Source organism: Halichondria panicea, chromosome 10 (assembly GCF_963675165.1).
Source record: "Halichondria panicea chromosome 10, odHalPani1.1, whole genome shotgun sequence".
Taxonomy (NCBI): Eukaryota; Metazoa; Porifera; class Demospongiae; order Suberitida; family Halichondriidae; genus Halichondria; species Halichondria panicea.
Genome location: NC_087386.1, coordinates 3,378,485 through 3,392,417, shown reverse-complemented (window position 1 = coordinate 3,392,417; position 13,933 = coordinate 3,378,485). Strand labels below are relative to the sequence as shown.

The window sequence follows — 13,933 nt, the reverse complement described above, 5'->3', positions numbered from 1 at the left end:
TCACCCGCAGAAGACCCACTTTAGTTAGCATAAGGTCATGCTTTGCAAACTTGCACGAGATGCGATTCCCGAGGTAAGACGCTCCTTCTGTAATGTGCTCCTGATGATAATGATGACTACCTAAGCTACATTGTAGATCTAGCATTTAGAAAGACACAAGAAAGATAAGTGGTGATAGTCTGAGAATCTAAACACACAATCTAGACTAGTAGAAAAAAAGAGCGGGCAAAGAGTAACTGACCAATCTACATGTAGCTATAAGCTCTACATGTACTCTATACCTTAGAATAATAGTTAGCTAGTGCTGCAAACTTCCAGTTTCAAGTCCATGTCCAGCTTGCTGCAGGCAAAGTCATAGATCTCTACGTGGGCAGTCCAACATCTCTAGCACTGCATGCCCACGCTCATTCACTCTTCTACATGAACTTGTACCGTAACGTGGGTTACACTACAACTGCCACAGTTGGATACTCCTTTTAATGTACTCCTGGTTTAAATCATAGCATAATACCGTATAGCGTGTAATTTTCGTGGGGCAAAATATTCATGGTTTTCGTGGTTGGAGGTCTGACCACGAATATTTATCCACGAATGAAGCGACCTTGCCTACCTTTACCTGCAGTGCAAGCTCCAACCACGAAAATATTACCCACGAAATGTCTCAATATTGCTGAACCACGAATATTTTGTCCCTCGAAAATTACCCGCTATACGGTAATATTGAGGTGAAAAGAGGCAACGGAGATAACGTACTACACTTCCCCATTAAACTTAGCTTGTGGCCCATGCATCGTTATAGGTTCACGCACTAGAGAACAAGACTCAAGTTTATTTTAGAATCAGAGGCACACTGACAGTGTCACAAAGCCATCAACCCATACAGCACACCAACTCCAACTCATCTGGTGTCTGGTACTCACTGTATTTATTAAGGTCAATATAATCATAATTATGCCTCGGTGTGCATGCATGAGCAAGCAAGGTATACGGTACTGTGTTTGTGCGTCTGTGTACGTCCTGCTCAAGGATCAATCAAATCATATAGCCACAAGCCGCCTATGATGCCTATTCTCCACAATTAATTTTGTCTTTGTGAGGGACCGAGTCGAAGGCCTTGCAGAAATCTGTTCGTAGAAGGTTTCTATTCTAGTTAGCTCTATACTAGAGCGATAGCTATTGGTACATGGTAGTTGCAAGAAGCTGCAAACTACAATTAATGCACCGTTTTACGCTTGTGCTCCATGGATATTATTGACCTCGTGGAAGTTCTCGAAGCATCACGTAGCACTCGGCTTCGCCTCGAGCTACCTGAGCTTATCGAACTTCCGCTTGGCCAATAATATCCATAGAGCACTCGCAACGGTGTATTAACTAGTACGTATTAGATATCACAAGTACTGCCATTGCCACACAAGAATCAAAACACATGCAAGCCAATTAATTTTAGTATTATTAGCATGCAGGAATGGTAAGAGTAGGAATTAAATGATCGACCATATAAATTCTGCCTACATACCATATTAATTACTAGGATATTATGCAGGTGAAAAATCTTTGCGACTATCTGGCAAGGATCGCGTATACTTGCTACAAATTTAGGTTTTGTTTTGCGAATTGATTTACTCGCAAAATTCTCATACCATTGAATGATGTGGCAAAACATTCTAGTTATACGGTGACCTGCTAGAAGTTCACATAGAGAATCACGATCTAAAGCCGCCTATAGATGCCTAACCCAAATTGTTCTGACTCAATTTTTATTATGCAGAACAGTGCAGTTTTATAGACAATAATCATGGTAGTCACGTACAACAGCATAATTATGCATGTGAACAACACTGCTAACACACACGGAATAGTCAACGTGCTACGTACGTGCTCCCGTGCGCTTTGATTCGACGACAAAGCTTTTCCAATTATGTGTGAAAATCTTATGGTTCTCGTGCAATTAGTAGCCTTGCCATTGCTTGTTACAATCCTTATTGCACGAGTAACCTACGAATGTCAGCATTATTTTAGCGATCGTTGTTTGTGCTATTATAATCTATGATCTGCATGGATTGTCTGTATGTTGTTGAATATTGTATGGCTATTTGTAAAAGTTAATGAAAACACCACAGCTAGGTGGCTAATGCCTCTGTGGAAACGCCAAACGTTTATATGAAATGAACCTACGAAGTGTCAATTGCGTAATTTTGAATGCAGGGATGCAATGGGTGCTAAAGAGTGGGAAATGATCCACCATGATGGTTGCTAAAAAAAAAGGGCTAAAAGTTCAAAGTCCATAACTATTGGCTGCTCTCTGATCTGAAACGCGGCTTCGCATGCGGCTCTTTCCTCACTCTTGCAGCTACATGCACTGGCATTCCAAGCTTAGATTTGCGATTGCTTCCACGCGAGGCAGATGATATATAATATCACACTCTTTACGTGACTGTTTCACATGCACATGCAGCAACGTCACAATATCTTGTGACCACTTGTGAGATAGGCGCTGCGTGCATGGCTACATACTGCTGTGAAATCATGTCTGGTGCAGTAGTGCTGCAAACTTAACTTGAAGGCTATAGTATCTCCATTCTCAGATATGTTTACTGACTGGATATAGCATAGAATGCTACAATCGTTTGCAGATTTTTGGCTAGCTGTTTTCTCTCCGTAGCCAGGTCAGTTTAAAACTACACGTGTTTACTACGATTCAAAAACTAACAGGATATGTAAAGCGTACAAGAGAGATAAACGCTCGAGAATGCAAGAGTGAGGTAAAAGTGCTGACTCAGCGGGTGTGACCAACCTCCTTTGGATCGCCATTTTCAGTACACATATTCAACAGTTGCAAAGCAAAAACGAATGCCCCCTCCAGTATTGGTTGTTTCTGTTTAGTGACATTTCCTGTTTAGTAGCCCTACATGCGCATGCACGTAAATTAATACGGAGGTCACCTCCTTGTGAAAGCGCCAGCAGCAGGTGCATATAATTATATAGTTGTTGGAAACATGGGTGTGGGGATCTCAGAATCATAGGGATCATTGAGTCATATCTTCCAATGCTGCAAACAATTAGAATCTACAATACCTGGTCTTTAAATTTCGGCATCTTGTTGTTAGTCAATTTCACCATCTTGAAGGTGACTGTTTTGCTCATCCAGAAGCTGCCACTGTTGGGAGAGTCAGGGTGCACATAGACTGATTGTGCTTGTTTCTTCTCAGCTCGACCAGTTGGCATCCAATCTGTTTTGATAAACTTGTAACGTTTTCCATCACAAGGGATAATCTCGAAATTTACGGAATATACTGAGGTGGGATTGAGATTCTGAAAGCTCACTTCCAGGTGGGGGAACATTCTCCTGAATATAAAAAAAGTGAGTGTAGTACCAGTATACAGCCATGATAACATACATGCACTGTCAGTAAGCCGATTGTGTAACTTGAAGTTAATGAGTGACATACTACATAACTAATGTTACTCGTAATTATTTCTTTAAACATGTGACTCACCTTCCTCCCTTTGTAACAACCATCTCTGTGCCAACTTCATCAAAATTTCTCCAGAGAGATTTGTTTTCCAAGAGTGCTGTCCATGGCCAGTCAGAATAGTAGTCGTGAATGTGATCATTCAAAGAATAGTCGCTATCATGACAGCATTGGATTGTGTTCCTTCGCCTTTTTGCTGGTGGTGTGTATGGTTCTTTGTCGGGATAAAAGTTTTGGTAAGAAAGGGATTGCGTTCTGCCATAGAAAGGTGGCTGTGATAAATCAGAAAACTCGTAAAACTGCTCTATGCTGCTACTGGAATTGATGTTTACAAGGCCAGGTTGGGCATCATTTGTTCGGCATTGGTATGCAGGAGGTGGAGGCCTGGAATACTGGTAGCAGGGTGAAAGAGAGGGATACTCCTGCATGCAGCAGAAGTCTGGTTCATATCGAGTCAGCGATTGAGAATGATTTCCAATACTAGCGGGGTGGATTTGATGAGATTCATCTTCATGTGCTCCTGAGGAACTGGTTATTCTCAGTGCTCGGGAAACTGCTGAGGAAATATCAAACGGCAGTGGAAGTTCTGTGAGACTGTCTTCTGAGCCAACACTCATTTTTGTTTTCAAGCAACTAGATCTAGACAACAAGCATTGTAAACGTTGTAACTTGTCAAGCTAAACAGTTGACAATACTCAGAAGGCGCTAGCTGCAAACCTACACAAAACTGCAGGAAAAAAGAAACAAGAATCATTACCACAGGCATGTGCTAATTCAACATTCAGAATTTGATTGGATGTCTTCAGTTATGGAATGGACACCCTCAGGTGTTGATGGTGTTGTTTTCAGCATTTGTACATCCTACTGAGCATCCTAACTCATGTGTGGGTTAACTACGTAATTATACCTGTATAGTCTCAGGACCAGACCTAATAATTAGAGCAGGTCTGGAGATTCTTGCAGTTATACATGTAGATCGGCCTACAACAATTTGACTCATACAATGTCATAATACAATGTACTGTTGCAGTTTCAGACTACAGTAGACGCTCCTATAATCCCCACAGGAATATAAATAGTGAAGAGCGCCAGAAAACAAGTGAAATGAAGAAATTGTGCTCCATCACAGCATTGTTGGAGGACATGCACAAAATAATAATATATAAAACTAGGTATACGCACATGCATGAACATGCAGCCTCGCGCCGAGTTAAGTACAATTTTAGGAGAAAGAAGGAAGAGTAGACTTGCTAGAGAGTATAATTATATATAGAGATCGAATGAGATTGAATGCGTGCGCATATAGATCAGCCATTACATTATCGGTTAGAATCAGTCTCTGCTTTCTCTTTCCAAGAGTAGTAGTGTCGTTGTTGGCTCTTTGTTCATGTGAGACGCTTTCTTATAATTATTATAATAGCGCTACAGCATAGATACAAGATCTATGGCTACAGCCGGCCTATAGCTAGCTAGCTCTTCCAACTTATTCTATCTAATGAAATTATTATTGCTATTATGCCAATAGTAGATCAGTTTGGATGTGTATTAAATATTAACCGAATGTAGCCACGCCCAATTCCGCATTCCTGAAGCACGACATACATACATCGAACTAAATGCAATGTGAAACGTAAGGGAAACACATTATTATGTACCATGTTTTTAACTAATGTCAGTCAGGGTCTTTCCCTGCAAGTTTGAATAAAAAAACCAGCGAAAAAGCTGCTAACACTCCCAGCCAGTCCTAATTGTAACCTATTGGTTGTAATGCAACAATAACAAAACTCCCACTGTGTTTTAATTTGGATGAAACCCTGATAAACTTAGGGGCACATAATTAGTTATAATTATACAACCATACTGGAAACATCCTTTTGTAGTACCATTCCGGACATTCAACAGTGTAAACATAAGTGTATGCCTTGGAAACATGAAAGTCAAATCAATCTTCTAAAGATTGTCCACGCTTCTGCTGAGCTTCATACCATGATTTCGTAATAGTTCTTTTCAAATCATCGTCACCCTCATTATACATTTTTTTCATTAAGTTCATGAGACCAGCTCCTGGGTCATCATCGTCTGTCAGTGAATCCTTGTCTGTTGGTGCACTGTCCCTGCAAAGGCATTGCCATGATGCAGTCCTTTTATCAACATTTATATACCTACATACTTTTCAACATTATTTTTCTTCTCTTTCCACAACAGGCAATCCCACAAGGTTTGAGCACGCTTACGCAGTTGCACACAGATCATTCCACCACGTACCTTGGAATGCAAACGAAACTATAATACTGTATATGAATAATTATTGGTGCATCTGAACCTTAACAGCGCTCTGATCCGGAATGATAGAATTCAGAAGATCATTTATGGCCAGAGAATACATTTTTCCATCAGTAGTGACTTCAACTGTAAACCCCCTACATGCCATGCATTGGAATTAATATTGCACAGAGTCAGTTTGCTTTAATTCTATGATAAGAGCAGGTAGACACCCTGGATAAGGTCATACAGGCATGCTTGCATAAGACCGCGGCTAAATATAACCGGTTCACGGACCTTAATTCAAGCGATGAAGTATACATGAATAATCTGTTCCTTAAGTGTTTTTTATTGGCCCTGGGACATCAGCTAAGTCAAAATTGCAACAATTGGCATGCATAACAGTGATCGAACTCACCTTTCAAAAAACTGTTTGTTAACATCCTCCAATCTGACTTGAGGGACATTGGAAATATAAATTTTGATGAACTTGTCTGTTTGGTCCCAACCTATTATAGCAAAGAAGACAGTACAATATGAAAGCACAGCGCATCAGTGGAAGCTTTTAAAGCCTTTTTCTATGTGCACTAGAAGTATGCAGGTACAGCTCAGGGTTTCATCTAGTGGGGAGGGGCCGGGGGGCTGGGGTGAACCTTCCCCCCCAAAATGCTCATCTTCCCCCCCCCCCCCAAATGTTTGTATAATAATGACATCATCACATTAGTACTGTCTATGATGTGCAATATGTAACTAGATCCACTGCGATGTACTAGCATGTAATAGGGGGTGTGGTCAACAAATGTGGGAGTGACCAAACATTTGCAACGTGCGTAAACCTTCCCCCCAAAAATTTTAATTCCTAGATGAAACCCTGCAGCTATGGAGCAATTAGCAAGTATATCTATATACATATAAATAATCAGCACGCTATAATTTATTATGTATCGAGTCAGGGAATAAGTGCATAAATACAGAGATAGCCTGTTCCAGGGCGATTTTTATTTAATAGAAGGGAAGGTGAAAAATGGGCCAGGCAATGATTGTAACTTGGAATTGGCTCGTTTCAACACTAAAAATGTACACACACACACACAGAATCGGCTTTACCAACCAGAGGACCAGAGGCATAACGATTGTATAATAATTATGTCATAATTATTATCATTGTTGTTTGCAATTGTTGACGATGAACCCACAGTCATTATAGTGAGAGAATTATAAGCTTAAAATTAATGATAGAAGCATGTAGATCTACAATGTATTTCCTGTCAATGAATTCAAAAGGGGGTGGATCTGTAACGAGATCTGAGTTCACAAGGCCTGCTTCTGGCAGTACACTGTACGCATTTACTGTACGCATACAGCTTTGCAGCTCTTTCCTGACTCTTGTAGCTAACAAACAGCTAGCGCTTTGGTGCATAACTCGAGTAGAACGCTAGTGCAAACAGATGATAGACAGATAGACACACACACAAACAGTCAGCTTACCGTATCACACCTAGAGGCATAATGATACCCACTGGAATGAAAATTATTGCTACCAGTAATCTAATACGAATTTATGGCCATCGGAGGTTTACTGCCATAAATGCTAATGTAGTGGACAATAACTATAACGTCACGCAACGCTATGGTACCCAGGTGAGCAGACTCAGAAATCACAAACAGACGGACGGGCAAACAAACAAACAAACAAACCGACTACTACATGTATAACCCGTGGCCACCCACGTGCCTCGAGTTACTATACCACAATGAATTAACATACAGAGTCGTACCATATTCCTTGATTCTTATTTTAGATGACACTTGCTTATCCACAGGTGGAGCTTTGACCTTCTGCAATATTGGAGCTTGAGAAGTGACAGGACTTAAAGTCTTTGCTTTGGCTATGTTCGTCTTAAATAGTGCAACAACCCCAGGGTGTTTAGCAATTGTCAGAAGACTCTCCAATTCCTCAATGTACTCCTACAGAAAATCAATTTGATGCACACTCTGGCATTTAATTGTTGCAGAAATATAGTGTAGTCTCTAGCCTTGAAGGAAGAAAAGGAAGCCTGTTACTGACTGTTTAATACGTATGCGGAAATCATAATTATATTCCCGTAACATTATTTTATTGTAAAACCCCACTTGGGGTCTGTATCATATATTGGATCTTTATACCAGTTATAATTATACTTTATACACCATAGGTATTTGCTTGCTATTATTATAATACCAGCTATACTGTATAATAATTATACTGAGTATATATTTATGAAATAACCAGTATAAAGTGTATAGTTGATAAAAAGTATAGTGTATAGCTGTATAATTGTACATCACACTTGTAGAAAGCTGTATATTTGGTATAACTGTATAATTATACCACTTTATATTGATGTTATACATTGCGTATAACTATACAGTATATAGTTGTATAGTGTACTGTATAACTGTATAATTGTATATTAATTTGTATAATTATACCACATTATAATTATTGATGTTATACATAGATTATAACTTACTATAGTGTTATTACAGTATAGTGTATAACTGTCATCATAATTATTACTTGAAAACGGATAATAATTATAAAACTGACGTATAAGTTATAGTTAAACAATGGCCTCGAGTGGTATATTTGATTTACACGCGAGAGTAATCTGATAAACCACGAGGCGCAGCCGAGTTGGTTTATCTGATTACTCGAGCGTGTAAAGCAAATATACCACGAGAGGCCATAGTTTAACTGGCTTGTACTATGTTTAGAACTGTACTACTATGTTTAGCTACTTCCTGTCATGCTTCTTCAATGAATATGCTTATAACTACTGTTTGACGTCACTGTTGCTATAGCTATGCAATGAATTTGCTATTTTTTTAAAAAGCGATGGCTGATTCAAGCAAGCGTCTATGATTCAAGCAAGCAATTGTGAAGGCTGTGTTTCTGCATCTTTATAGAAGGCACTTCAAGAAAGTACACTGGTGCTACTTGTCTACAAAGAGTGCAAATGTACCCCAAAATATCATTCCACAAGCCTACTGTACTGGCCCAGTGCAGTGCAGTCTCTTTAGTCTGAGAAACACTTGGCAGTCTGGACCCTTCTTACTGCTCCTGGTCCCATGCAGCAATGTAATAAGCAGGTTGTGACAACCAATGTTGAAAGTTGAAAAAAAGCAACACAGTATCGTTCGATTCACAATCACGGAGTTCTTCGAAATTTGCCTCCTTTTTGGAACTATTCATCGCTCGAACTTGGCTCTTTTTATGTTGACTAAAATCATTAGTAGTCTGTTTTGTATTGAATTCTCTCTAACTCTAATTTTGCTAATATTGATTGAATTGAGTAGTGTGTCATTGTTTTAATTGAAACAGTGTGTCAATTTTGTTGCAAAGGTGGGATACTGTATTCAGTTCTAGCTGTACATGTAGTTTGACCACAGCCATGGTATATGGCAGTTATACACTAGGGTATAACTGCCATATACCATGGCTGTGGTCAGACAGGTTGTATAAGTAGTATAAACTACAACTGAAGCCTTTGATCTTTGGTGCAACCATAGTACAATTATAATTATCATAACTCTAGTACATTCTCTATAATTATAGTAAATTAAAAGTAAATAATAGAGTAAGTATATAATTATTATGAGACTGTTATAATAAGCTACTCTTCAGTTATAATTATGTTCATCGAAATTTTTTGAGTAATTTCTTCGGATAGCTTTACTTTTTTTAGGGATTCAACACAGTAAGTTCTCTGTGGCCTTTCTTTTTGAGAACGATAGTAGTTGGCAGCTGTGGTCTCCTTCATTTCCCCATACCCTAAAGATTCAGCCTGTCGCAGCATATCGAGAGCCTTCGATGATGGATAACTTGGCCCAACCTTCTCGCTGATGTGTTTTTGGGAACTTCGGCAGGTGTGATGGTGCCATCGCTTGAGCGCCATTCCGCTGACAACAAGCGCATCATTTTGCTTGTTAGCAAGTTGTCTGCTTCAACAGGGTCTATACAGCTGATACCCAGCATTTCAAACTTCTGATGATTCAGGTGGTGAGTAATTGCTGCTGCTGCTTCTACAAGCTTTGGGTGTCACCAATGATTCCCAAAGCTGAAAGTTTTCGTCGACATTGTCATCAATCCGTTCTAGGGCTTGTTCAAGGCAATGAATAACCATTGCGATCCTTGCATGGCGCAGTATCCTCTTGCTTTTGAGAGGATCCCTTGTATTTTCATTTGTTGTCTTTATTTTTAAATCTACTAATTCGTCGTGAGTTTTCTCGTACATTTTAAATGCATCTCCTTGCAGATGGTACTCTACGAGACCAGTCATGTAATGGTCGTACATTGCTGAAAAGAGCGAAAGCAGATCTGGAGAGTCAGATGTCATGGACACTTCAGGGCTGCGTTGAGGGAGGGGGCGAGGGGGTAATTCTCCCCCCCTAGGATCTGGCAGATTCATTTTGTACTGCTATAATTCTGATGACTTCGTCCCCTCCTACATTTTTAATTTGCCCAATTCACCCCCCCCCCCCCCCCCCGATCCAAAATCCTGGATGCAGCCCTACACTTCGAGTTCGTCCAGATGCAGCTCCCGTTCAGGAGGGAAATCAAAAAGCTGTCTATCATTGAGGCCGTCTGCGTCACGCACAAGATTTCGTAAACAAACGCTGGTTGTATAAATCCAGTGACATTAAACGATGTGTGGTCCATGCTAGCAGATTAAGACTTGTAATTTCTTGCCCAGGAGCCTCCACTATAAGAGTTAATAGGGTCTTACGATCCATCGTGGACGGGTGTGGGTCGAGCTGTCCGTAAAAACTGCTCATCTTGTCAAACAACCCCTGTATTTGGCCACGATTTCGACACATGATCGCGTGCAGCTCCTCAAAGCTGAAATGATCGACAATTAGTTGGGAAGGTTGTGGTAGTTTGTCTTGATCGTCATTCGACTTTCACGCTTCATGCAACTTCTTCTGAAGATCCATTATTGGCCTGCTGATTCGTCGTAAGGCAGCTGTTTTTTTCCCCCCATTTCGGGCTGCAATTACAAACCAAATCATGGCTGGCTCACACCACTCGGGTTAATCTTGATGTGTGTATTGTTCCCATCATTGACGCTGTAGCCGTGAGCAATGGCCAAAAAATGAACTCCGGTGATACACCAATAGCATCAGCGTGAGCATTAACTAGTTTTACCAACGATGGGCTGAAAAGCGTCGTGTCAATCGAAAATGTTCTGTTAGCTTGCGCTTTCTGAAGCCTAGAATTTGCAGTTGAAAAGTCTGCAGCTGAAAGCTTGCTCAGAGACATTGCAGCAGAAAACTGTGCGTAGAATTTTATTTTGAAGCATTATATCATCTATACCGTATAGCGAGTAATTTTCGGGAGACAAAATATTCGTGGTTCAGCAACAGCAATATTGAGACATTTCGTGGGTGCTGCTTGCACTGCAGGTAAAGGTATAGGCAAGGTCGCTTCATTCGTGGGCAAAATATTCGTGTTCAGCCTCCAACCAAGAATATTTTGCCCCTCAGTAAACTAGTTTGGCTACATGCTCTTCTGAAAAGGCTGCAATGGCATTCCAAGTAAGCAAAACTCGAGAACGAAGCATTATTTTGCAAATCCACGAACTAAAATCCAAGAAAACGTGACTAGAAGCCTATATAAACTCCTTGCACTTCATTGATCCTTGAGCAGCTGTAGCAGTCTACACACACACACACAAACACACTACCGTATACCTCGATTGTGCATGCGCACCGAGGTATAAAAAGTCTGTGACCTGTGTACATGCATATTATTAATTGTTATCTATTCAGTATTGTATAATCTATTGCATAATAATGGTATATATCATTGTAGTGTTTTGTCTTACCAGGCCCTCAAGAAAAAGAAGTAAATTGATTCTGTTGGGTTTCAAAATGGATTCTCTCACACGTGGGGATGAGCGTGCATGCGCATGCATCCACAGGAATAAGGGGTTGTGTCTGCAAGAGGACAAATTCACAAATGGTTACTAGTATAGCTAGTTTTACAGATCTTTTCTAGCGCTTTAGTGCAAGGCTAACTTATAAGTTGAATAGAAACTTTGTGCGAACAGATGATGCTACGAAAGATTCTAAAACGACCTTCACTGTAAGTGAAATTAGCCATAACTGGAGAACAAAGCTTTAGTTTGCAAATCCATGAATCAAAATCCAAGAGAACGTGGCTAGAAGCCTATAAAAGTTGTTACTTTTCATCGCATTGCAACCATTTACAGGGTTTCATTTAGTGGGGGGGGGAGGGGGGCACCAAAGTGCTCAGCTTCCCCCCTCCCCCAAAAAATGTTTGTAGAATAATGACATCATCACATTATATTACTGTCTGTGATCTAGATATGGCCACCCAAAGCAAGATAACACTTAGAGCACAGTTTCACAAACACCCTGTAGCTGTGGAGCTACCACCTCCTCCTGGGGCAGGCGCTCACTGAACATTCTTATGCATCAGCTGGACCTTCACGAACTCTTACAATGTTAATTCACATGATATGCATAATGTCAAGGGCGTATACAGAGAATAATTGATAATGTATTGTGTATAATTTTTTATATATATACTCTTGTTAAAATTGTACTTTCATAATTATTCTACTGATAGACCTGCTTACTCTAAAACTAAAAATGATGTGCTCAAAAGATCTACAACATTGAAATGAAACAGCCATCTCTCTTGTATCCATGTAGCCTCCTTCACCAGCCTTCATAGAAATACTTCGCTTATAGGTGCACATGATACTGTCCAACCTCTTCTGGTCTGTGATGTGCAATACAGTGGCGGATACAGGGGGAGATCCCAGGGTGCCACGGATCCCCCCTTTCAGTCTAGCTATTGTGGCTTTACTACAGCTACCAGCTAGCTATTTATCCGTTTTTGTAGCTATTGTAATTTGATTCAATGATTGTACCTGTTGTTTTAATGTACCAACTGCCAAAGGAGTGTTCAGGTTAGCCTAGGCTAGCTAGTTGACTGTTCGTGGCAGCTAGCTAGCTCTACGCAAGTCTATTATGGGACTTCCCCTGGCTGAGTATGGGATTTTCCCTAGTCACGTGTGACTGGAAGTGGGCGTAACCCCAAACAATTTCGCATGCGCACTGAGGCATACTGTAATCACCAAGTTACCTGATCTAGTTCACTCATTGTTTCAGCACGATGTTTGGATGTTGTGGTGGAGCAACTTCAACCCCTAATGTCAAGTACAGAGGTGGTGCGATAATTATGATTACCGTAGTTGATGTAATTACAGCGCCAGTCGAATTAAACGAAATTCGAAATTGTTGGCCATATACCACCATATAAATTCATTTGTTTTATGTACATAGTCTCGCAAAAATAATTATTTTTTTACTGGCGCTGTAATTACATCAACTACGGTACTGCAAAAGACAAAAACATTCCAACACAATCAAAACATCAAACAAACTACCAGTTCAAGGACAATAAAGTCAAGCGAGGATAGTTGGGCGTGGCCCCACCCTGGACGCGAGCGTAGGGTTGGGCACCACTGCAATGTCAGGTTTGTGTCTGCTGCAAAAAATTTGCAGCCCAATCAGATTGCAGAGTTCAAGTGTGAAGGCGTGGCTCATTAATGAACGAGTCAGTAACTAGTAATTCTCTTTAGTCAAATCAAAATGCAACAATAGTAGACAAGCCAGCTTGATCCAGGAACACGCCAGGTCAGTTAGAGCTAGTGGTATGCAAAAATGACTCCTGCAGTAGCATTCTAACTGAGCTTTGCGGTTACCGCCCACTTGGAATTAATCGTATTCATGCTTAGCCACACCCTAAAGCTAAGTGTCAGTGGAACAAACCTGACATTGCAGTGGTGCCCAACCCTACGCTCGCGTCCAGGGTGGGGCCACGCCCAACTAAAGCGAGGTATAAATTATCACAATGACGTGATCATCACTGTCAAGTCACGTCACTAGAGCCACACATTCTGTACTGATACTAGATCTAGTATATCTAGATAGTAATATCTAATTATTAGAGGCCCTACTCTGGGATTCGAACAACTTTACTCCAACAACTTGTAGCCCTATACATAATTATAATGATAGCTTACAAATTGGCCTCTCTCTGCTCGCTCTCTCTGAGACAGGTTTTGGTTGTAGAGTCCACGTGTCTGTTGCATAGACTTCTACCGATTGTTATCCAATAGAAC

The 13,933-nt window shown here is 40.5% G+C and overlaps 2 protein-coding genes across 2 annotated transcripts in view; both read right to left on the bottom strand.

Moving 5' to 3' along the window:
- Positions 1 to 5,157, bottom strand: part of LOC135342388 (T-box transcription factor TBX19-like) — a 28,872-nt gene extending 23,715 nt beyond the window's left edge. Inside the window, exons 1-2 of the mRNA XM_064539119.1 lie at positions 3,498 to 5,157; positions 3,076 to 3,346 (exon numbers count right to left, since the gene is read on the bottom strand). Of these exons, the coding sequence (XP_064395189.1) occupies positions 3,076 to 3,346; positions 3,498 to 4,090 (864 nt within the window). The 5' untranslated portion in view covers positions 4,091 to 5,157. The remainder of the gene's footprint in view (positions 1 to 3,075; positions 3,347 to 3,497) is intronic.
- A 148-nt stretch (positions 5,158 to 5,305) lies between these two features.
- On the bottom strand, positions 5,306 to 13,925 carry LOC135342391 (calcyclin-binding protein-like). The gene is made up of 7 exons (XM_064539122.1): positions 13,835 to 13,925; positions 12,892 to 12,955; positions 7,514 to 7,703; positions 6,154 to 6,244; positions 5,797 to 5,893; positions 5,644 to 5,738; positions 5,306 to 5,587 (listed from the first exon to the last, which is right to left on the bottom strand). The coding sequence occupies exons 2-7, from the start codon at positions 12,907 to 12,909 to the stop codon at positions 5,416 to 5,418; spliced, it is 663 nt and encodes a 220-aa protein (XP_064395192.1). The 5' UTR covers positions 12,910 to 12,955; positions 13,835 to 13,925; the 3' UTR covers positions 5,306 to 5,415.
- Positions 13,926 to 13,933: the final 8 nt, after the last annotated feature.

Excerpts from the sequence above, each read along its gene's own strand:
- LOC135342391 (XM_064539122.1), bottom strand. Across the intron at positions 5,894-6,153 it reads AACAAACAGTTTTTTGAAAG|GGGGTTTACAGTTGAAGTCA; the intron begins GTGAGTTCGATC and ends CATGGCATGTAG. Across the intron at positions 5,588-5,643 it reads AAGAAAAATAATGTTGAAAA|GGACAGTGCACCAACAGACA; the intron begins GTATGTAGGTAT and ends ATGCCTTTGCAG.